Source organism: Hyperoodon ampullatus (genome assembly GCF_949752795.1).
Source record: "Hyperoodon ampullatus genome assembly, chromosome: 19".
In the NCBI taxonomy this organism is placed as follows: domain Eukaryota; kingdom Metazoa; phylum Chordata; class Mammalia; order Artiodactyla; family Ziphiidae; genus Hyperoodon; species Hyperoodon ampullatus.
Genome location: NC_136932.1, coordinates 6654577 through 6678998, shown reverse-complemented (window position 1 = coordinate 6678998; position 24422 = coordinate 6654577). Strand labels below are relative to the sequence as shown.

Below are 24422 nucleotides of genomic sequence, written 5' to 3'. Positions count from 1 at the left end.
TCTTTCATCTCCTGGTGTGTAAAATGGGAATGAAACCAATCTGAGCTGAGTTGTTATGGGGATTGGATGCCATCCTCCTGGCACCCAGGAGGTGCTCCATGAATGTCAGCTTCCTCCTTCTCCCTGAGCTTCCCCGAGAAGAGGGGCTGGTTTACAAAGGGGTAGGGAAGGTCACAGCAGGCCACTGGGAGGTGGCCACTTTGGGGTCCCCTCCCCTAAGCTCCGGGACCCCTCGGAAGGCGGGGAGCCCTCAGGACTGGCCAGCCAGGGGTAGGGAGGATACTCACCCATGGGCCCAGCCCCGCCACCAGGAGAGCCCCTGGGTCTCCCCTCCTCTCCCTCCTGGGGAGCCCCATCGAGGGGAGCAGCCCCCCTCCCCGCCTGCTCGCCTGCCCTCCGTTCGGGGCGGCGTGGCTCCTGGCACCTGCTTCCCGCGGGCCGCCCAGGGGCGGGCTCCGGAGACTCGGCGGCTGCCCCGGGACGCGGGGGCCTGGGACTCACCCGCCGCGCACCTCTGGGAGCCGAGAATCCAGATCGCCCCGGGTGGCCGCGGGCGGCTGGATGCGGCCCCGCTCCGGTCGGGAGCGCCCTTCAGGTAGGCGTGGGCGCGGGCCGTGGGACCGCACTCCTGGCTCCCCATCCGGGACCGACGCGCCGCTGGGGCTGAGCGCCCGAGGGGGCCCGCGCGGTTTTGGTGCCTCTGTAGGGCTGGTGGCAGCGGCGAGGACCCTGCCCCGCCTTGTGTTGGGGGAAGGTGGGAGACAAGAATCACGACTTAACCGGAAACAGAGGTTGGGAGCGGGGACAAGGGTGATGGCCAGAAGGACTTCCAGCTCCCAGGAGGTAGGGGAAGGGAGGCTGGGGACCACGGGGCAGAGACGGTGAGACCCTCATCCTAAAGAGGAGGGGACCATTCTCTGCAGACAGGGGGCTCCACCAAATAACCTACCTTCTTCGTCTAAGTTGTTTAGAGACTCCAAAATTCAACCCCCCCTTATCAGCCCCTGGGATAGAATAGAATGGAAGGGGTGGGGGATGGGAGACCTGTTGTCTTTTGGGGCAGGGGTGCAAAGAGTATGCTCTCCACCCCCGGGTCCCATCTCCCTCATTCACTGTCTTTGGAGGCCTTCCTGCCTGCCCCTCCCCCTTCAAGCAGAATGCTTCCTCTTCTGTCAGGGTCAGGGGCAGAGGTTGGCCCTCGTGGTCCAGCGGGGAGGCAGGATTCTATCTCCCACCCACAACTCTCAAACAGTCCTAGGACGTCTCAACCCTCCTTCCTCTGGCCCTCAGGACGCATTCACTCAGCCCCAACTTGGAAGTGCTGATAGGGAGGTGCTCCCCATTGTGGGACAATGGCGATGGGGAGCACGGATTGGGGGAGCCACTGTTCAGTCTTCTGGGGAGTTGTGCTGGGCGCGCAGGCGGTGGATGAGGCTGAGCTGTGCCAGCGTCCTGGGCAGGCGGTGTGGAGGGTCTCCTGCACAACAGGGAAGGTTCCTAGGCCTTGCCTGGCAGCAGAGGCTAGAACAGGGGATACTGAGGCTCATACCCCCTCCCCCACCCCCACCTTAGAGGCAGCTGTTCTGTGTTGCCACTGTGGACCCTGCAAGGAGGGATGCCGCTTGGATGGCAAGAAGGACTTCCTTCCTGAGGGTGGCCTGAGGGCCTTTCAGGGGAGCCTCAGTGTCCAGGAGAGGCGGCCCTTATCTCTGGGGGTGTCGGGAGAGAAGGAGGCCCTCTGGGACTCCCAGCCAATAGGGGGTGAGGACAGATTGGAGGAGGAGAGGGTCGGGGGGGGACGGTGGCCTCATCTCTGGACCGTCGCTCTCCATCACCTCCCATGCCCCCTCCTCTCCCATCCTTGGAGCTGGAGTGTTGACTCTCAGCACCTCTTATCCAGCTCACCCTTGAAATCCCCAGCACACAGTAGTCCCCAGGGAGAGGTGACCGGCTTCCTCTGTCATCGCTTCGGGTGGGAAGACAGACATGGCTGTCTTGGTTTGCCCAGTGGATCCCCCCCACCGCCGCATCTGACACCTGGACCAGCTGTTGCCCAGCCCCAGGGCCTCCTGTTCTGGCAAAGCAGGGATGTGTGGGTTGGGGGTTGCCGTGGCCGCCCCCACTCGGGCCATCCCACTCCTCTAGGTGGGGGTCTCTGACTCCTTTGGGGAGTCTTGGGTGTGAGTCTTGAGAGACCCCGGCTCTCTGGGCCATCCCAGGGTGGGTGCCGCTCTATGGTGGCCACACAACTGAAGTGAGTTATTGCCCTCCCTCACCCTGCAAAGTGTCAGCCTTGGGAGAGTAGAAGTGGCAGGAAAGAGAGACCAAAATGCTCAGTGGTGGCTCCTTGGGGACACTGAGGGGGCAGCCAGGCCCAGGAGGGCTCACACTCCATTAGGACGAGAACAGATGAGGCCTCTCTTCTTCCAGGCATGATCCCACACTCGTGCTCATGACCCTGTGAGTGACGGGGATGGGGGCCACCACGGTGTGCACCCCCTGCCCCTGCATCATAGGATGGTACAGAACTGACCCTTTTCACCTGCCTGTCTTTTCGACTGTGAGCCTCAGTTTCCTCATTTGTAAAGCCTCACAGGGTTGTTATGAGGCTTAACGGGGGTGCTGTCTATACAGTGCCCAGAAGGCAATGGACACTCGCCATGGGGAGGTTCTTTCTCTATCCCCACCCCGCCTTTCTCTGGTGGCTGAAACAGACAAATACAACTTGGCTTCCCCCCTCCCACCCCAACCTGTGAGGCAGCTGCTCTATGTTGCCACTGCCCACCTGCAAAGGACCTAAGAGATTAGCCGAGCCCCACCCTCTCTCTTTAAAGAAGGGGAACTGAAGCCCAGAGGGGCAGGGACTGGCCCAAGGTTGGCGGGCCAGCCAGGCTCCCTTCTCAGAGGCAGGGCCTGGGACCTGGCTCAGGGAGGCAGGAGGGTAGATATTGACAGACCTGAGGAAAAATACCAGAGTGTAGTTGGGGTCATTAAGGGTTTGGTGAGGGACCCCTTCAATCCCTGCCAAAGGCTGGAGACAGGCCTAGAACCTTCTTCTCCCGTTAACCCTTTGGCAAAAGCAGCGCTTTCCCGAGGACACCCTTCCCCAGGCTGCGGCTGAAACAACTCCCCGCTCTGCACTTACGGCCTCCAGAGTTCTTTCCATCCACCCCTCTTTGGATAGTGCAGTCAGAGAATCCCACGCAGTGCCCGAGGACTCCACTGAAACCTGGGGCCCTGGGACTTCCCTGGTGGTGCAGTGGTTAAGACTCCGCGCTCCTGGTGCAAGGGGCCCAGGTTCAATCCCTGGTCAGGGAACTAGATCCCACGTGCATGCCACAACTAAGAGTTCGAATGCCACAACTAAGGAGCCCACGTGCTGCAACGAAGACCCAGCGCAAGCAAATAAATTAAAAAGAAAAAAAGAGGGGCTTCTCTGGTGGCGCAGTGGTTGAGAATCCGCCTGCCAGTGCAGGGGGACACGGGTTGGAGCCCTGGTCCAGGAGGATCCCACATGCCGCAGAGCAACGGAGCCCGGGCACCACAACTACTGAGCCTGTGCTCTGGGGCCTGCGAGCCACAACTACTGAAGCCCGCACACCTAGGGCCCATGCTTGGCAACAAGAGAGGCCACCGGGGTGAGAAGCCCGCATACCACAACGAAGAGTAGCCCCCGCTGGCCCACGCAACTAGAGAAAGCCTGAGCGCAGCAACAAAGACCCAATGCAGCCAAAACAAGAAAAAGAAAAAAAGAAACCTGGGGCCCTGAAGTCCACTGTCGCCCAGGAAGAAGGGATGGAAATGGGCCCTGGGGCCTGCCTGAGTGCTCCTTTCGGACCCCCTCTAGCTCCATATGGATGGACACACAGACAGACAGGCAGACAGCAACCCTGGCCTCCATCCACTCTCCAGCGCTGCTTTGAGCCTGCCTTCAAGTGGGTGGCTCCCTCCCTGCTGCAGCCTCAGCCCATCTCTCAGGGAAGGTGAGAACAGAGGGAGCTTTACCCGCTTCCTGTGTAAATCAGACAGACAAGACAGACACCTAGGTACACGCAGGCTCTTTTTCTCTGCTTTCACCTGGTCTTTTCCCAAGTTCAGTTCAGTTCTCCCCCTGTCTTCACACCCCTTCCTCCCAGCCTCTCTGGCTCTGGCCCCCACTCTCCCTGCCCAGGGTGTGGCACCTCCCTGCCTGCCAGGTAGGGGCTGGGCAGCCCTGAGCCTCCCCAGAAGCCCTTCTCTGTATCCGTAGCCCCGCTTCCCACCCAGCAGTTCAGATCAGGACTTGGCAGGCTTTAAGGAGAGGTGACAGGGCCATGAAACCTCTCCATGCTTGTTCTCTAATCTATGAAATGGGATCATAGGTCAAGAATGGTGCCCACCTCATGGGGTTGTGAAGTTTAAAAGACATCCTGTGTGTAAAGCACCTGGCACACAGTAAGCTGTCAGTAAACAGGGGTGTAATGATAAAGAAGAGGTGGTCTGGGCAGCTGAGTGGTAGAGAGGGAAGCAGGGAAGCTTCCAGAAGCAGTTCTTGTACTGCCTGTCCATGTACTTTGAAGCAAGTCCCCTCCCCTGCTCTGGGACTCGATTTCCTCTTCTGTTAAAGACAGTGTGTCCTACCCAAACGTGGGTCCAGCGAGGGTGAGTCATGCTGGTTCTGAATAGGGGCCAGCAGGGGGTGTACTGGCCTCTTGATGCCCACAGCAGGGGTTAGACCGACCTGTGTGTGCCCTAAAAATTGCCCACCCCTCCACATTTTCTTGCTGGGAGTCTTAGCTGAGCTGGAGTGGTGGAGGAGCCGAGAGGACAGCTGTGAAGCCGGGGTTAGGCAGGGCAGGCTGCAGCAGGCCCAGCAGCCTGGCTGGGGGGGCACAGTTAGCCCCGGAATCCTGGAGGGCTCTGTGAGCTCAGAGGCTGTATATCACAGGGGTTTAAGCAGCCCCATGGCAGATATTTGTCTGCTGTCTTGGACCATGTCCTGGGCCTGCCTGTCATAAGTTGCACTGAGATTTCAAAATACCCCTGTCCCCTTGCTGGTGAAGCAGGCAGCTCTCCTGGGCATGGCCAGGAAAATCTCATTCCCCTGAAGCCTCTTCCCCCTGGCTGGTTGGACCTACCTCCCAGTACTTGTACCTGGTACTTTCTTCCTGCTCCTCTTTCCTGCTGGGAGAGTGGGGGAAGACTTGTAAAGGCAGGAGAATAGCTGTGATGACCTCCATCTAGAGGTGAGAGGATGTAGAATCTCACAAGGTGATGGAGTGACTTTCCAGTGTGCCCTCCGTGGGCAGAGCTGTCCCCTGGACCCCAGACATGGTGCCCAGGAGTTTGGCATGGCTCAGAGGGGCAACCTAGTTGCCTCAAGAGTGTGGAGGAGTGGGGTCCGCCCTGCCGGGTGGGGTACCGAGTTCCACCTCTTATCTTCCCGCTAGATGCTCCCTGCGCCACCTGGAGGCTATCTCTCGTACTGCAGCCCAGCCAAACCACCAGGCACAGTGCCGGGGTCCCTCAAGTCACCAGGCACCTAGGACTGCACAAAGGTCAGATCCATGGTGTATTCGTTTTCTAGGGCTGCCATAACAAAGCACTACAAGCCAGGTGGCCTAAACAATAGAAATGTCTTGTCTCGCAGTTCTGGAGGCTGGAAGTCTAAAATCAGTGTCATCAGGATTAGTTCCTTCTGAGGGCTGAAAGGAAGTCTGTTCCATGCTGTCGTGGTCTGAACGCAGGTTGGAAAAGAATTTCCAGACACAAAGCAGAATGTAAAGAAGATAGAATTTATTAGAGGGAAGGGTCACTGCCAGAACAGCGGGCCGACTTCCTAGTAGTCTGGGAGAGTCGAGCCCGAACATGTGCTATTGATCAGTTTTTATAGCCAGAAAACAAAAGAATGGTCCGAGGTGAAAATTTCCTTTACTGATTGGTCGAGGCACATATACCTTCCTTCTATAGGGTGGGAGTGGGACAGGGCATATGCCTTTCCTTATTTGGGACAGGTCCTGTTGCCCAGGTGGGCGTCTGCAGGGCATATGCTTCTGGTGGCCACCCCCAGGAACCAGGCAGAAGTTCCGGCCCTTCCTGCCTCTCACACTGGGCCTGGTTCATAACCTGTTTCCCCTGCCGGCCAGCAGCCTGCTGCTCCTGGTCTCTCCCATGACTCCCATGTGCTGACGTTCATAGGACCCTGAGAGGCGTTTTATATAGATCAGCTTGTCTAATCCTCACAGTGCCCTTATGACTTGGGAGCTGTTCCTCATCACCCCCATTTTACAGATAAACAGATGAGAGGACTGAGGCTCAGGTCACACAACCAATAAGTGACAGAGCTGAGATGTGAAACCAGGTGGGGGTCAATATAGAGCTTGTGCTCTTTTTTCTCAATTTTAATTTTTTTAATTTTAATTTTTAAAATTTTTGGCTGCATTGGGTCTTCGTTGCTGCACGCAGGCTTCCTCTAGTTGTGACTAGTGGGAGCTACTCTTTGTTGTGGTGCGCGGGCTTCTCATTGCAGTGGCTTCTCGTTGCGGAGCACAGGCTCTAGGCGCGTGGGCTTCAGTAGCTGTGGTGCATGGGCTCAGTAGTTGTGGCTCGCGGGCTCAGTAGTTGTGGCATATGGGCTTAGTTGCCCCGCGGGACGTGGGATATTCCCGGACCAGGGCTCGAACCCGTGTCCCCCGCATTGGTAGGCGGATTCTTAACCACTGTGCCACCAGGGAAGTCCCAGAGCTCGTGCTCTTAATTACTGTGCCCCTCTGTTCCATTCACTCACAGTCCCCACACACGTCATGACAGCCCATTTTGTGGGAACATTGCCTGCAAAAGTGACAAGCAGCTTACGAAGAGCAGGGGGTGGGGTCCAGGGACTGCAGGCAAGGTTCTTGGCTGTGAACTTGAGAAATTAATTTTCTTTGTTCAGATGTGGGCTCCACTACTAGACGTGTGGCCTTATGGGAACGTTATGGCATCACTTGACTTCACTGGGTCTAATTTGCAAAATGAACACAAGTCTAAAGACACAGGAAATGTCTTTTAGGAGGATGTATTGGTTTGCTTAGGCTGCCGTAACAAAGACCCACAGACTGAGTGGCTTAAATACCAAAAATTTGTTTTCTCCCAATTCTGGAGTATAGGAGTTTGGGCTCAAGGTGTAGGCAGAGTTGGTTTCTTCTAAGGCCTGTTCTTTTGCTTGCAGATGGCCATCTTCTCCCTGTGTCTTCCCATGGTCTTCTCTCTGTAAATGTCTGTGTCCAAATTTCCTTTTCTTTCTTTTTTTTTTTTGGCCCTGCCACACAGCTTGTGGGATCTTAATTCCCCAACCAGGGATCTAACCCGGGCCCTCGGTAGTGAGAGCATGGAGCCCTAACCACTGGACTGCCAGGGAATTCCCAAAATTTCCTCTTCTTACAAGGACAACAGCCATATTGGATTAGGGACCACCCTAATGACCTCACCTTAACTTAATTACCGCCTTAAAGACCCTCTCTCCAAATACAATCACATTGTGAGATGCTAAGAGTTAGGACTTCAACATATGAATTTGTGGGGAGGGGGCAGGATGGGGGTCACCAGACATAATTCAGCCCATACAAGAGAAATGGGCTCAGTCACTCCTCACTCAGGCCCTAGCCTTGGGGCTCCCCCACTATGAGCGAGAGACACGGTCCCTGACCTCAGGAATTCTCTGTCCTGGTGAGGAGGACACCAGGCCTGCCCTCGGGAAATACCCAATCTGAAGCAGAGGCAGGAAGCATGCACACAGATTCAGGAAGAAAGTGAAAATCAACCCAGCTCAGTCTGAGGAAGGTCATGGGGCAGAATAGAGCCAGTTAGAGGCAGAAAAGTCCGGTGGGAAAGGTTCAGAGAAGTGAGTCAGAAAGGAGAAGGGGAGGGGCCTGGAGGGGTGATGCCTGGAGGGGTGATGCGCATGCTCTGCAGGGCCCAGCGCGCGCGCGCGCGCGCGCGCGCGTGCGTGCGTGCGTGCGTGTGTGTGTGTGTGTGTGTGTAAACGCCAACTGTTGCCCTAACAGCAGGGGGCATCGGGAGCCACGTGGGGCAGGGGTGGGCATGGCTTCACACCCTGTCGCCGTTTGTGCATGTCACCAGCACTGGGCACGAGGTGGTTGGGTTTCTGCAGTCATCCTCTGGCGGGCAGCGCCTGCATCTGCAGCAGGCACCACAGGCCTGCCTGTCCCAGCACTGTCAGCACCTGGCCTGCCTTGGGCCAGGCTGGTGTCTCCACTAGCCTCTCTGCTGGCTCTCCCTCCACGTCGCCCGCTTTCTGAGAGTCCCGCTCTCCCTCTGAGCGCTTTGCTCTGAGCCCTCAGGTGTCGGCCACCCAGTGTGTGGCCGTTTCTGACACTCTTCCAGATACCCCCGCATTTTACTGCTGCTTTGTTTAAGACAGCCCGCCTTCTGCTCCCTTTTGCCATCCTCGGGTTGGGGCTCTCAGAAGGGCAGGGAATTTCAGCTGGGATACGGGGCACAGGCATCTCTGGGTCCCGAAGCCCTCTTGCTCCGTCTGTGTATTCATTGCACTCGCCTTTGTTTACTTGTCTCCCGATCTGCCCAGGTATGAAGCGGCCACTGAGCCCATCTCCCCCGGGTGAGAAGGAGCCCCCCGGATCTGGAGCTGCTGAGTGCCCCCCTCGGCCTCCAGAACCACCTAAGCCCAAGCGGGAAAGAAAACGGCCGTCGTACACCCTCTGCGACGTCTGCAACATCCAGCTGAACTCGGCAGCCCAGGCCCAGGTGCACTGTGGGGGGCGGGCCCACCAGAGGCGCCTGCGGCAGCTCAGCTTGGGAAAGACACCCCTGGGGCCAGGTCAGTGTGGAGGGGCGCTGCTCCCACAGATTGGGTTCTGGGCCCCTGTGGGGGGCTCTGGGTCTGTGGCCTCTCTCTGTGGGGTCTTTTGGTCTGAATGGGGTCTTAGAGTCTGAAGTTCCCCAGATGCCGTCAAAGTTTTTTTGCATCTTGACAGCCCTCTATGGGGTCTCTCAGGGCCTGAGGTCTGAGGCCTCCTCTGGATCTGGGGCTCTCCCTGTGGGGTCTTTTAGGACCAGGCCCCCTAAGCAGCATTTCTCCAACCAGGAGCCCCCTGGCAGATAGTTTTCGAGATAAGGGCCTCACCTACGGGGCGTCCCGGGCTCCAGCTCTGGTCTCTGAAGGCCAGGGTCAGCGAAGTGCACGACACTCCAGCTAAGGGCTGAGAGGTGGTCAGGGGAAGAGCGGGGAGAAGCCCCTCTCCCTTTGGCCACTGGACTCCTGGCCAGGATTTCGGCCTCTCCCTGGCTGGCATGACTCTGCAGAGGTTGGGCTGCAAGAGGACCGCTGACTGCAAGGCAGATTCTGGGCAAAGTGGGTGAATGGATTCGTGAGGATGATTCCAGCTGACAGGCACATGGGAGTCATGGGAGAGACCAGGAGCAGCAGGCTGCTGGCCGGCAGGGGAAACAGGTGATGAACCAGGCCCAGCGTGAGAGTCAGGAAGGGCCGGAACTTCTGCCTGGTTCCTGGGGGCGGCCACCAGAAGCATGTGCCCTGCACACATACCCTGCAGCTCAGGTTGGTAGCTTTGCCAGAGGGCTACACTCTGACCTCCTGAGGGCTGCCTGTTGTTTGGGTGAGTGTTTATGGGATGCCGTCTGTGTTCCCCGCACTGTGCTGGGGCCTGGAGACGTTCCGGTCTTACTCCTTCCCCCGCGGCCCCCAAGACTGAAACTGTCTTTTAGGCCGAGACAGACACGAAATGAGCAGATGAGTGTTGTGGGTGCTACATGGGACATGCCCCCAGGGGTACAAAGGAGAAAGGGCGATTCTACCTGGGGGTACCACGAAAGGCCTCCCGAAGGAGGGGGGCTGCAGTGAGCTTCGGAACAGGGGTGAGAAGAGAAGGGACCTCGCAGGCAGAGGTCACTGCATAAGCAAAGCAGGGAGTGCTCTAATGGCTGGTACCATCTTCCCCACCTGAGCACTTGGGGCTGGACCCCAGGATGTGACTCTGAATAAGAGCATATTCAACTGTATGGATGTTTCTGGAGTGTGTGTGTGTGAGTGTGTTCAAAAGTCATTCATTAATTCATCAGATACTTACAGACAGCTTACCATGTGCAAGCTGCTGATTGGGGGTATTCATATTTTTATTTATTTATTTATTTTCTATCGAAGTAGAGTTGATGTACAACGTTGTGTTAGTTTCAGGGGTACAGCACAGTGATTCAGATATATATATATATATATATATATATATATATACATATATATATATGTTCTTTTTCAGATTCTTTTCCCTTTTAGGTTGTTACAAAATATTGAATATTGAGTATATTTCCCTGTGCTATACAGTAGGACCTTGTAGTATTTTTTCTTTTTTTGTACTTTTTCTTTATTGAGATATTACTGACATATAACAAATGTAAATTTAAGGGGTACAGTGTGATGATTTGATACATGTATATATCGTGAAATGATTACCACAGTAAGGCTAGTTAACACCTCCATCCCCTCACATAATTCTGAGCGTATGTGTACAGATAACAGTTAAGATTTACTTTCTTAACAACTTTCAAGAGTATAAGGCAGTACTGCTAATTATAGCCACCAAGCTGTGCATCAGATCCCTAGATCGTATTTATCTTACAGCTGGGACTTTGTACCCTTTGACCGGCATCTCCCCATTTCCCCCACCACCAGCCCCTGGCAACCACCATTCTACTCTCTATGTCTATGAGTTCAGCTTTTTTAGATTCTGCATGTAAGTGAGAACATACAGCATTTGTCTGGGAATTTGTGTTTTTAAAAGGCAACAGAGCTGCCTGTCAGAAAAGAACTGTCTAGATAACTACATGCAGACAAGTTTGTCCAAGATAACAGCAGGCTTCATAGATGTGGGGATGGGCTCCTTTGAGAAGTGGGAGGGAGAGGTGAATTGACAGAAGTCAGGGAACGCTTCAGAGAAATGACACTGAAGGTGGATCTTGGTGGATCTTGTCTCCCAGGCAGGGAGACAGCTAGAGCAGCTAGAGCAGTGGTCTCCAATCTTTTTGGCACCAGGGACCGGTTTCTTGGAAGACAATTTTTCCACGGACTGGGGGGCTGGGGGAATGGTTTTGGAATGATTCAAGTGCATTACATTTATTGTGCACTTTATTTCTATTATTATTACATTGAGATATATAATGAAATAATTATACAACCCACCATAATGCAGAGTCAGTGGGAGCCCTGAGCTTGTTTTCACTTGCCACTCACCGATAGGGGTTTTGTTTTGTTTTTTAATTTATTTATTTTGGCTGTGTTGGGTCTTTGTTGCTGTGTGCAGGCTTTCTCTAGTTGCCGCGAGCGGGGGCTACTCTTTGTTGCGGCGCGTGGGCTTCGCATTGTCGTGGCTTCTCTTGTTGCGGAGCACAGGCTCTAGGCGTGCAGGCTTCAGTAGTTGTGGCACGTGGGCTCAGTAGTTGTGGTGCACAGGCTTAGTTGCTCCGTGGCATGTGGGATCTTCCCAGGCCAGGGCTCGAACCTGTGTCCCTTGCGTTGGCAGGCAGATTCTTAACTGCTGCACCACGAGGGAAGCCCACTGATAGGGTTTTGATATGAGTCTGCAGGCAATTGATTTATTGTGGTCTCTGTGCCGTCAAGCCTCTCTGCTAATGATGATCTGTATTTGCAGCCGCCCCCCAGGGCTAGCGTCACCGCCTCAGCTCCACCTCAGATCATCAGGCATTAGATTCTCATAAGGAGCGCACAGCCTAGATCCCTCCCACGCGCACTTCACAGTAGGCTTCGCGCTCCTATGAGAATCTAATGCCGCTGCAGCTGATCTGACAGGAGGCGGAGCTCAGGTGGTAATGCAAGCGATAGGGAGTGGCTGTAAATACAGATGAAGCTTCGTTCACTAGCCCACCGCTCACCTCCTGCTGTGCGGCCTTGTTCCTAACAGGCCACGGACCAATACCAGTCTGCGGCCCGGGGGTTGGGGACCCCTGAGCTAGAGCAAATGCACCCAGGCCTGAGGCCATGGCTTTGCAGGAACAGCAGGCGGTGCTGGGCTGGGCAAGTGGCTGGCGTGGCAGGAGGTGAGCAGGGGCTGCCTGTGAAGTCCTCAAAGCCAAGCTGGGCATCTGGCCTTTGTCCTGAAGGTGACGGGCATCACTGAAGTGTTTTGAGCAGGAGTAGTTAGTGTTTTTAGAGGTCTCTGGTGAGGGGGAAGGGTAAGTCTTGGGGGTACATGAGAAGGAAGGGGGTAGGATGGTGGAACCAGATTCCGGGGTCTTTTCTGCAGGACTTGGTGACTGACAGGATGTGGGGCCGAGGGGAAGGGAGCTGCCAAGGATGACTCTGGCTTAGGGGATGCTGTGATGGACAGTTCCGTTATCAGAAAGGGGGCGCTGAGAGGGAGGCAAGGGTGGGTGGGGAAGCCCATTCCTGTGACCAGAGGACTTGGTCCCACCCCTGCTCCCCTCTAACTCTGGCTTTTCAGGCCTTCCTTCCGGGCAGTGGTCCTTCCTTCTCTCCCCCACCCACCATCCCAGTGTGGAGAGAGCAGGTGGGGTGTGAGAAAAAGGACAGCAGCACCAGACGCTGGTGGCCACAGACAGGCTGCCCAGAGGGATGGGGTCCCCCTTCACTTGGCTTCCCTTTTCTCACAGTCCTTATCCCCCGAGTACAGGATAGGTTTGGGGGGGGGGGTCACCAGGAGACACGATGCCTGGTACTCCCCCCCGAGATTGTTAAACAACACCTCGTAAGTCATTGGCCCTCCAGTCACCTGTCCTGCATCACCAGCCTTCCAGCCCTGCGCTGGCCCCGTGCAGGATGCCGGGATTCTGTACTGAGCAGTGCTGGGCATTCACGGTCTGGAGGGAAAGATAGCCACGGGGCCAGACCTTCCCCACCGCCATGCTAAGAGGAGTGAGCGGCACTGTGGGAGCATGCTGGGCCGGGGGGTGATGGCTGTGACTAGAGCGAGGATGTTGCATCCTCAGATTTCTGGGAACCCTGGAATCCCGGGGCTCCAGCGGAGAACCTGTGTTCCATTGGCCTAGTTATCTTTTTTTTTTTGGCCACACCAAGAGGCACGTGAGATCATAGTTCCCTGACCAGGGATCAAACCCGCGCCCCCTGCATTGGAAGCACGGAGTCTTAACCACTGGACTGCCAGGGAAGTCCCTTGGCCTGGTTATCTTTGACTCTACTTCAGGTCTTGACCCCCCAGCAAAGCACCCCCCTCCATAGACTCTCCTGTCTCCTTGGCCCTCAGGGAGTTGCGGGTGGGAGAGGCAGCCCAATGCTAACAACTTCCCCCAGGGGTGAGGGGCTGGGGACCTCAGTCGTGAGGAAGTCCGCCTGAGGAGGCCGGACCGGGAGCAGAGAGCCCTGAGGGCACGGCTGACGGGGGCACCTCCGGAAATGGAGAGTCACAGTCTACTTTCAGGAGGCTTGAGGCAAAGGAGCCCTTAACGCACGGCTTTGTTCCTGGACACCTGAGATCTCAGTCCTGTGGCAGCCAGGAGGGCCGCCCGTTCCCTGGGAGGGCGCTGAAGTGGTGGGGGTGACGGCCCAGTCATGCCCCTTCGAGGCTCCCTTTCTGGGAGGCCTCCTGGAGCTGTCACTCTGATTAGGGGTCTGGGGGGCTGGCGCCTTGCAGTGACAGGCCGTCACAGGCAGTGAGGCGGGATCCTGTCTGGAGGATCCTGTCCCTGAGGCCGTCTGTGGGAGGGAGATATGGGGGGCAGCTCTCCCCTCTCTCAGCTTCCTCACCAATGCCTGCGTCAGAGGCCTCCTTACTCAGCCTCACCCAGCTGCCCACCATGAGTCAGCCTGGAACACCTAGGAAGGGGAAACAGCACAGGATGCGGAAACAGCAGGAACCGCACCCTTCCCCAGCCCCTTCTCCAGGTCATTCCCCCACCTGCCCTCCTCCCGATCTGTCTCCCACACAGCAGACCCTTTCATGCTTCAGGAATGAGCCATCTTTCACCCTACCTGCCCCCCATGGGAGGTGTGGGCACCAGGAACCTCCGCCTCAGTGTGGCTGAACTCAATGACCCTATTGACCATCACACACACACACGCACGCACGCACGCACGCACGCGCGCGCGCGCGTGCGTGCGCATATCCCTAAACAATTTTAGGTAGTTCTTGAACATCTGCAGAGAGAAAGGTTTACTGCCTCAACCCTCCTACCTCCAACCTCTAGTGTGGATATTGCGCCAGCACCGGGCTTGGGGGACGGACAGCAGGACCTGGACCTTGGGGAAAGAGCTGTGACCTACCCCCAGGGCCAATGAGCATGTGCTTAGGAGATGAACTGCTTGCAAAGCACTTCCACAAGCAGTACAGCATTCCCTCCTCACCCAGCCATCCCCGGGCGTAGCTGACTGGCATTCAGCCCTCACTTCAGAAACTGAGATACTAGAACTCAGAGAGTGTAAGCAACAGGCCTAAGGCCACAGCCAGGTTCAGATCCCAGCATCTCTGACTCTAAATCCTGTCTCTCATGTGCCTTCCTCACCTTGCTGCTGAGGAGAACAGCATACATTAAGAGAGAGAGAGCCTTAATGTTTCAGGAATGAGGAGGAGGAATGGCCCAGCGCAGGCAGACCAGCTCCCATGACAGGCAGTTCAAGTGCTCAGAACCCATGCCTTGGTGTCCTCAACTGAAAAATGGGGAGATGCCAGCCATCTCCCACTCTGCTTAGGCTGGCTAGGGACAGGGAGGGGAGCCTTCTAAATCCAACTGGCTCCTCCCCCTGTCTCTTGGCAGGACTGACCCAGCTGCCCAATTTAGGGCACATACCCTGTTCCCCACCATTGCAACATGACACCAGAGAGGAGAGAAGATTTCAAAAATGACTTAAGCTCTGGCTTACCGAAATGGCCAGAGGGGACTTGGATGGGGAGCACAGGGTAGACACTAAGGGGGACAAGAAAGTGGAGACGGAGTCAGACTATATTGGATTTCAGGGCAAAGACGGCTGCAGCTGTACCAGACACCCCTGTGCCTTTGGGGACGGGAAGGCATCAGAGTGGCAGATGGAGGCTGTCCCCTGCCCTGCGCCCTCAGACCTCTCCTAGATCCCGTTCTAATCAGTCCCTCCATCTCCTCTCCTAGTCTTTGACTGCAGAAGCCTCTGGCTGCATTCTGAGCCCCAGAGATCAAAGGCCTTGAGCTTGGGTCACACCTGAGTCACTGGCTTGATGAGCTCTTCACCCTCCACTCCCTGCAGATGGATTAATTTCAGTCCCATCAGGAGGCCCCGGAAGCCCTCCAGCCTGTCCCCCTCATGGCTTCAGTATCTCCCTGGATTTCCAGTTCCTCCTCAGTGCCCCTCCCAGCCCATCCCGAGGCCTCTGGATGCCTGCTTCACCTTGGCTCCCCCAAAGCCACTAAGAAGTTCTTGGGGGTCTAACCAGTGCCTCCTGCGGTTCCCCTTAAGTGGCAGGTGATGGCGGTGCCCTCACTCACCCCCTCACAGATGTGAACCTGACCATCAGCACCTCCCCCCAGGGGCCACCAGGAAAGGCAAGGCTGCCTGGGTGGAACTTAGGGGGCTTAGCTCAGATCCCTGCCCCCGCAGAAGACAAAGGTTCCGTCTGTGTCTCCGGGTGGGTTAATTAGCTCTGGGCTTGAGTTTCCGTCCTCTCCCCACACCAGCAAGTCCTTTCCCCCACAGAGCCTCTTCCTAACAAACCTGTTCTCAGGGGCTGCCGCCGCCACCCCCTCCCCAGACCTTCTTTGCAGCTTGAGAACTGGCTGCTGCAGAGATTACGGGTTATTGTCTGGTGGAGACAGGATGCTGAGGGGGTGGGGGGCTAGCGCTGGGACCCGGGCTTGGAATGCGAGACCGGATCCAGCTGTGGCTTGGCTGTCTCCTCTCCGGCATTCCACCCCCCTCCCGGCACCAGGTGCTCAGGTGAGTTAGGAGCCCGCAGGTTTCAGGAAGAGGCGGAGGAGGAAGGAGCCAAATCAGAAGAGAAAAGATGGGTGGGTGGGAGGGAAGGGTGCGGGCGGATGAGGGGCGTCAGAAGTTCTCGGTGACCGATGAACACCCCTTCCCCGCTTCCTGGCATCGCCCAGGTAGCAGGTCCGGCAGTCCAGGTACTGAACTGCAAGCCACCTGCGCTCCCTTCCCCTTCTCTGAGCCTCGGTTTCCCCTGCAGCAAAAGGAGGTAAATAAAAGGGGATGGGGGCAGAGGATACGTAAGGCTAGATAGGAGAACGGGCCCCCTGCGGCAGCAAGCCCTGAGGCAGGGCTTCAAAGTTCAGAAGAAGAATTTTCTGGCAGGCAGAGAAGGGGCTGGAAGCACCTCCTGTCCTGGAGGCCTCTGTAGGCAGGGTCAACTCTTCGCTTCGGTATAAGAGGCACTAGGCCCCCTGACACCCTCCCCCTGTCCCCATACCTTCGGGGAAGAAGTGCCCTGTGCTTTCCACCGGTGGTTGGGGTGGGGAAACCGGGGAACAGACAGCGCCTTCCTGGAGAGGGGAGACTGGGCCCGGCAACCGTGGCTTCCCAGCAGAGCAGGAGCCCCTCCCTCGCACCCTCCCCTCCTGTCCCTCCACTCCCCCACCCCTTCCCTCTGTCACTCTCCGGCTGGGTTTCATTGGCTTCGCACTCTGCGCTCAGCGGTTCCTCCAAAGGCAGAGAATGCTCTTGGGTGAGTGCTGAGGACGCCTGAGCTGGGGGCTTGGGGCGGGGGCTTCGAGCCGAGGGTGGGCCTCTCCCCTTTCCCCTGCCCTATCCTTTTCCTCCTGTTGTCGACCCCCCCCCCCAGAGTCGTCTGTTTAGAGGCTCCAGTAGCCAGCTGACTCTTGGTACCTTTTCCCAAGTTCAGTGATGGGCAGGGGGAGCCCCCACTCTGGCCGGGAGCAAAGGTGGGGCAGGGGTGGCAGGAATGGTCGGGGATCTGGAGGTCCAGCCTGCAGGAGTGAGGCTGCTGCACTTCGGGGCAGGTGTGCGTCATCCGAGGAGCCCGCTACGAAGGGTCGTTGTATCAAATCATACCTTCAACTGCCTCTAAGGGGCCGCCTGGAGGAGCGGGGCTCGGGGGTTAGAGGCAGTTGTCAATGAAGCAGAGAAGGAGAGAGCCAGGCGCCCGCTGAGGTCCAGCCGTCGCGCTGGGGTCAACATCAATGCCCCCCGTGCTTTGTTCGTGGTCTCCTGGCTCACCTCCCCACACAGGGCTTGCCTGGTCCTTTTTGAGGGAAACAGCCATTACCCTTTAAGGATTTGGGGGATCCCCTTCCACAAGGGCCAGGGCTGGAGGCCGTGGGGCTGGGGGCAGAGTTCCTCTTGTGACTGGGCTCGGGGGTCTTCCTCAGGTGCAGGGAGGGCGGGAGTCTGGAACATCAACGCCTCCACAGTGCTGGCCAGCCCAGGGTGGGTTGGGGGCGCTGGAGAATGTGGGAAGGAATCCTAATCCTAGCGGGGGGTGAGCAAGCTGGGGTCTTGGTTCAACCTCTCATTCTCTGCCTTTGGTTCTCTCTCCCTCCTGGACTCCCTTTCTTCACAGAGTTTTGGTTTTATTTGTGACAGAAACGGCAACTTTACTATTTGAGGGGTGTGTGTGTGTGTGTGTGTGTGTGTGTGTGAGCGCGCGTGCACGCTGCCTCTGGGAGGACCCTACCATCTGCCCCTATGACTCGAGGCGGGGGTGGGAGGGGGACTCGGTTTGGCTACATGAGCTTGTGTGTATGTCAGATGCGTTTAATTTTGTCAGGGGTGTGTGTGTTTCTGTATATGGATCTTTGTGTACGTGCACCTCTCTGTGATGCTGTGTGCCACTGCATGCCTGTTGTTCTGTGTTGTATGTGCATCTGTAGGGGTCTGCGTGTCCTCGTGTGTGTGTCCCTCTGGGTGTATATGATCTGAGTGTGTCTTTGTTGCTCTTGCCTGTGTGTTCATGCATGCTCATGCGTGGCCTCTGTGCCCGCCCCTTGGCCAGCAGGGGTATCTGTCTGTCTCTGCGTGGGTACCACCTCCGTATGTACACACATCAGTGTGCATAGACGGTCTCACCATGGGGAGATGTGTGTGAGTGTGTGCCTTGGTGTCTGTCCCTGTCACTATCTGTGTGGATGCCTGTGGACCTCAGGGTGTGTGTCCCTGTGCTCTCTCGTGTGTATCTTTCCCAGTGATGGCAGAACAGCAGGACGTAGTTTCCCCGGATTCTCTCCCTTGGATGGTAGGCAGGGTGATGTTATTTCATGAGACACCAGCTCTGCACACCTGCCCTAGTCTCTGTTGGACCCCTGGGGGTGGCCTTTTCTCCGTCACTTAGTCTGGTTTATTCCTGTTCGATCAGAGTAACAACCCACCCTCTTGAGGCAGCCATCCAATGAGCCCTGGGTCCCGGCTGTGGACCCCTGGCCAGGGGTGGGGAGGGACTGCTCTGAGACACTTAGCCAGGGTGGCTGTTCTGTTGCAAGATGCTACCCGAGAAGACCCCCTAACACACACCTGACCGTTTTGGGGGTGCAGAATTCTAGACCCGTCAGGCTGTGTGGTGCCATCTTGGGACGGGGGTGGGGGCTGCAGCATCTCCCTTCATCTGAGTGTACCCACAAGCCAAGTGGCCACATGTGTGTGTGCATGTGCCATGACTCGTGCGTCATCCCAGCGGCCCTGGGGGCCAGGGCTCACAGTGAATGTCAGAGGCAGGTGGTGGGCGGCTCAGAGCAGCGCTGCGTGAAGGGGGCTGCGGGGAGCTCCCAGCAACCACTGGAGAGGCCCTGACCTCAACGTGTGCCTTAGGCCTTGAGTGGGAGAAGAGTGTACCCAGTTGTGCGGGGGCCGGAAGGCATTTCCGGGTGACTTTGTGCTGACCAGAGGGGGAGACTGGGTCACCAAGTGCCCTGCACCGCCTGTGCAAACGGCCTCCACACCCAGCACCTCATTTGGTCCTCAGACCCATTCCTGTCCTGCCCTTTCCTCCTTACCCAGCTGTAATTCCCACTTCACAGGTGAGGAAACTGAGGCTAAGTGCTGGGCTGCCAAGGCCTCAGAGTTTGATGTCGTTACTGGAGCTCCACTGCAGGCCTCTAGGTCTAGGAGGGTGGGGTACCATCCACATTCCTCCTGCAGGGAAACCCACACAGGGGTGAGGGTCTCCTGGGCGTCTGAGAGTTCTGGGAAGAGGTCACTCCTCCCACCCACCCCATTTGTCATCCCTGTTACAAATAACTCATTAGATTAAAACACCGATTTCCTGGGAATTCCCTGGTGGTCCAGCAGTTAAGACTCTGCGCTCTCACTGCTGAGGCCCGGGTTCAATCCCTGGTCGCGGAACTAAGATCCCACATGATTTTCTAGCTCACCCACCTCCCGAGGTTCCCCACAAGGCCGGAAGGTCAAAATCCCCAGCATTCACTGTAGAGCTTCCATACCTCTGTTCTACCTTGAGCTTTGAGAACCTGCACTCGACTTTGAACCTCACGATGGTTCCCAATGGCTCTGCCATTCCCACTGCTGAAATGCCCTTTGCCTGGTAAAATCTCACTGACCCTTTTGTGAAACCTAATTGCCTCTCCAGGCTGATGACCTTCAGCTGACAGCCTGCTCCTCTGTGATTCCCAAAGCATTTTGTTCATCGCTCTCGCTCGGGGCACTTGCCAGAGTGTAGCCTCCCTAGCGCCCCGCCTGTTTGGGTCTCACCAGTCAGCTCTCACCTGTGGGCTCCTCTAGGAGCCCACGGATACCTGTGGTGAATGAATGACCACTGTCCCTCCCGCTGGCGGGGAGCATCCTTCCTGCGGTCTAACCTGAGTTGCTCCTGCTGCAGCGCACGCGGTGGGGCGGGTGAGAGCGACGCCGGGCTAAGGGTGCGCCGGGCCAGAGCGGCGGCAGGCGGGCGCAGCCGGCCGACCCCCGGGGCGCCGCCGCCCTGCCCGCGACCCCGGCCCGCGCCGCCGCTGGCGCCTCTTCGCCCCGGTTACCGCTAGTGGCTGCTGTCGCTCAGTGGAGCCCAAGGAGACCGCGGCCAGAGCGTCTACCGCGCAAGATGGTGGCTCCCGAGACTCCGTGAGTGCGTGCGTGCGGGGGCCGGGGAGGGGAGGGGGCCGGGCGGGGCGCCCCCTCCAGGCACCTCCAGGCAGGGGGCGGCCACGGGGGCTGGGGCTCCTGCGGGAGAGGCGGCACGGCGCGGGCGGCACCCATCGGAGAGCTCCTGCACCACGCGCCCCCCAGAGGAAGTTCCCCAGCCCTCCGCCTCCAGGCCCCGGGAGGATGGGCAGGGGTGTGCAGGGAGCCCCTACCTCACCGGGCTGCCAGGGGAGGGGGCTCCTGCCCCTACTCTGCCGGGAGCGTGGACTCCTCTTGCTGGGGTCCCGAAAGTAGGAGACCCAAAGAAGCCTGGGGAGGGGACTGGGGACCCCCATCCCGGAGCCATATAGACACTGTTTGAGGCTTACGTGCTGGGGTGGAGTGGGGACCACCGGCCAACACACATCGCCCCAAGAGTCACGTCTTACATCCCGCCCCACCCAGCCCGGTTCCCTCAGGTTGAGGTAGGAGAAGGTCAATGGCTTTTGCCTGGTCTTTTAGAGCAGCGCTGTTCAATAGAACTTTCTGGGATGATGTATATGTTCTCTCTCTGGGCCATCTAGTACAGTAGCCACCAGCCACACATGGTTATTGAGAGCTTGAAGTGTGGCTCGTGCGGCTGAGGAACTGAATTTTTAAAAATTTAAAATTCTGGGGAATTCCAAGGCGGTCCAGTGGTTAGGACTCTGCGCTTCCACTGCCGAGGGCATGGGTTCGATCCCTGGTCAGGGAACTAAGATCCCTGCAAGCCACGTGGTGTGACCATAAAAAAAAAAAAAAAATTAAAATTCTGATTAATTTTAAACAGCCACATGTGGCTGGTGGCTACCCTATTGGACAGTACAGTTTCAGAATCTCCATCTTCCCAGGCCTCCTCCCTCCCTACTCTTTTGTTCTTTTCTCAAAAACCCAGAAGGGTGTCACCTTGACTTTGCACCTCCTCTCCATTCTAAGACCCTTTGGGTGGTGGGCTAGACAAAGTCACAGAATCATGGGACCTTAGGAGGAAAGGATGTCAAAGGCAGCTGTTTGGGACTTCCCTGGTGGCACAGTGGTTGAGAGTCCGCCTGCCGATGCAGGGGACACAGGTTCGTGTCCCAGTCTGGGAAGATCCCACATGCCGCGGAGCGGTTGGGCCTGTGAGCCATGTCCGCTGAGCCTGTGCGTCCGGAGCCTGTGCGTCCGGAGCCTGTGCTCCGCAACGGGAGAGGCCACAACAGGGAGAGGCCCGCGTACCGCAAAAAAAAAAAAAAAAAAAAAAAAGGCAGCTGTTTTAGCCACCCAAAAGGTGCCCAGGGGCCCACTCCATTGCTCTCTCTGCCTGAGAGCTTGTGCTTCCTGACTCATTTACTCCTCAAATTTTGTGGAGCACCTGCTGGGGGCCAGCCGTGATTCCCTTCTCTGGAGTCCAGAGAGGAACAAGTAAATTACCTTACCTGCCCTCAGGGACTTTTTCCAGGGGAGGGGGGCGGACAGCAAGAGCGCAAGCAATAGAACTACACAGAAATAAGCAGATTTTCGGGAGTGTAAACTTTGGGGAGTGCGCTGGAGGGAACAAACAGGGGGTAGTGACAGAAAATAAGGGGACTTGCTGGGGAAGGATAATTAGAGAAGCCTCCCCTGAAGAGGTCATTATGCTAAGACCAGAGGGAAAGTGGACTAGGCAAGGTGTTGGGGGAGAGGGTGGGAACATTCTGGAAGAAGGCACAGCATGTGCAAAGGTTCTGGGGATGGGACTCTGGCACTCTGGAGGAACTAAGAGAAGGCCAGTGTAGCTGGAAGGGGAGGGAGGCACACGTGGCTCCCAGAGAGGTCAGCAGTGCCTGGGCATTTGGTAGATCTTGAAAGGGATTCTGGTGCTGGCCTCAGAGCAATGGGCAGTCATGGAGGGATTTTAAGCTGTATGTTTTAAAAAGCCCCCTCTGGCTACTGAGAGTCTCTGACCCCAGACAGGGGTAAGAGTGGAGACCCAGAGTGCCATCGGGAAGCAACTGCCATCGTCTAAGCAAGAGATGATGGTGGCCTGGACAAGGATGGTGGCAGTGGCATGGAGAGAAGGGATGAGTTAGAGGTAGATCGTAGAGGTGGAATCAACAGGACCTGTGGACAGACCAGGTCCTGATGCGGAAGAGAGTGGGGGTTGGATGGGCAGTGTTCCAGCCAGAGCAGCTGGGTGGGAGAAAGGGCCATTTTCCTGAGCGGGGCAGCCTGGGAGAGGAGCATATTTTGTAGGGACAGATACAGGAGAGATCTGTTTAGAAAAGCCAGGAAGGCAGTTGGATGGAAAGGTGTGGTGCCCAGAGGAGTGTCCTGTAGAGACGGTTCTGAACTCTTTGGACAGTTTGAGATAGGGAAGAAGAGGATGAGATGACATCAGAGGGGAGTGGCTGACGGGAGCAAGGAAAACCAGGGGATGTGGTGTCGTGGAAGGCAAGAGAAAAGTGTGTTTCAGGAGGGTGTGATGAGCAGTACCAACTGCCACGCAGAGTCCAGGGGAGGAGGACCAGCAAGGTTCACCCACTTCTGGCAACATGGAGTGCTTCTCCTTACACTGAATGGGCTGCCCGTGGAATTCGACTCATCTGCCCTTACTGTACCTACCTACTAAGTGCCAAGTTCCACACAGGGTGCTGGGTATAATATCAGGTGGGCAAGACAGTCACTGCTTTCTCAGAGTTTAGAATCAGCTAAACCAACAGCCTCAGAAACAGGAAGTTGTTGGGACTTCCCTGGCGGTCCAGTGGTTGGGACTTTGCCTTCCAATTCCAGGGGTGCAGGTTCGATCCCTGGTCAGGGGAGCTGGGATCCCGCATGCCTCCCGGCCAAAAAACCGAAACAGAAGCAATATTGTGACAAGTTCAGTGAAGACTTTGAAAATAGTCCACATCAAAAAAAATCTTTAAAAAAAGAAAGAAACAGGAAGTTGTTTCATATAGCCAAAATAATCCTTTCGTTCTTTTAAACAACCAGCTTTTGCTGAGAGCCATCTGCGTGCCCAGTCCTGTACAGGGACTTAGAGGTACAAAAATGAGCAAATGTGATCTTGACCTTCCAGGAACCAAGTACAGAGATACGTAGAGCATCCCTGCGTTCACCATATTGTGTTACAAAGACTCATACACGGGGAATTATGGGAGAATAGAGGACAGGTACCAGCCCAGGTTGGGGGGGATCAGGGTGGCAGAGGGGATGCCTGAGCTGCCCTCCAAGAATGAATGGGAAATAGCCGGGGAAAGAGGAGGGATAGAGAGTTCCAGGCGCAGGGGATGGAGGCAGGAGCAAAAATAACAGTAATGTGTGGGGGGCATGGTAAGCCTTTGGAGCTGGCTGAGCAGACAGGATTGGGAAGGCTCTGGAGGCGTCCAGAGGCTGGGCGGGGGGCGCATCTCGCTGGCTCATGGTGAGGTATGTAGACTTAGGCAATGGGACACCACCAAAGAGGCGGAAGCAGGGCAGTGACACGGTGGGATCTGTGTGTGGCCTTGCTCTCTCTGGCTGTTACGTGAGGTATGAGTGTGGGGGAACAAAGGCAGAGGTGGAAGCCGCTGCGAAATCCAGGTGAGACGGTGCAGGCCAGGGTCTCAGCATGGCCTGTGGAGTCAGGGGGGCTTGGGTTCTAATTCCACCTCCGCCACTTACTGCTTGGCAAACCTCGGGCAAGTCACTTAAAGCTCCCGAGCTTCAGTTTCCTCGTGTCCAAAGTGAGGATGATACCATCCTCAGAGAGTACTTGCAAGAGGAATCTTGGTCTCCTGATGGAGTCACCGCAGTCCTGAGCACAGGGCCTGAGTCAGTTCGCACTCGGTAAATGGTAGGTACCACTTATCAGTAAACATGGAGTGGAGAGGCAGGTGTGAGAGATGATGAGGAAGCAGAGGTGGCAGGTCTTGGCCATCCACTGGACGTGGCTGTGGGGTCCTGAACTCCTCATCCTCGCCTCGCGCCTGGGGTGGTGGTGGAGTGAGGGAGGTGGAGGCAACCAGCTGGCTGCCTTTAGTCTGGAGCCCAGCCCCCGCTTCTGGGCTGCCCTTCCCAGAACCACACAACTGGTGTGTGTGTGTGAGCGTGCCCACGCGTGTGTTTAGGGAAGGGAGCTCCAGAGGAAACAAATCCCATTCCTCGTCCTGTGGCTCTGGGAGCCCAGCTTCGTGCTAACTTCCTTCTGATGACACAAATGACTGTGGCCTGATGGCACCAGTTATCCTTTGGGCGAGGAGCCAGGATTCAGCCACGAGTCATTCGTGAGCCCCGAGAACCACTGTCTGTCTCGGGTTATAAAATGTGGCTGCATTGATGGTGCTAGTCTTTCCAGCTCTGAGCTCTGACATGCTTCAGCGGTCAAAGCAATCGATGCCTTGTCCTAGAGGCTGGGGCCCTCAAACCTCTA

The 24422-nt window shown here is 56.7% G+C and overlaps 1 protein-coding gene across 7 annotated transcripts in view; it reads left to right on the top strand.

The window, feature by feature from the left end:
• Positions 1–561: 561 nt before the first annotated feature.
• The window catches only part of ZNF385C (zinc finger protein 385C), a gene marked incomplete at both ends in the record, with an annotated part of 38112 nt that continues 14251 nt past the window's right edge, over positions 562–24422 (top strand). For 3 of the 7 annotated variants that reach the window (XM_079724583.1, XM_079724584.1, XM_079724585.1), the window contains one exon: positions 8569–8818. In XM_079724583.1, the coding sequence (XP_079580709.1) occupies positions 8569–8818 (250 nt within the window). Of the gene's footprint in view, positions 596–8566; positions 8825–24422 lie in introns of those variants that run through there. The other 4 variants (XM_079724581.1, XM_079724580.1, XM_079724586.1 and 1 more) reach the window with 3 other exon arrangements.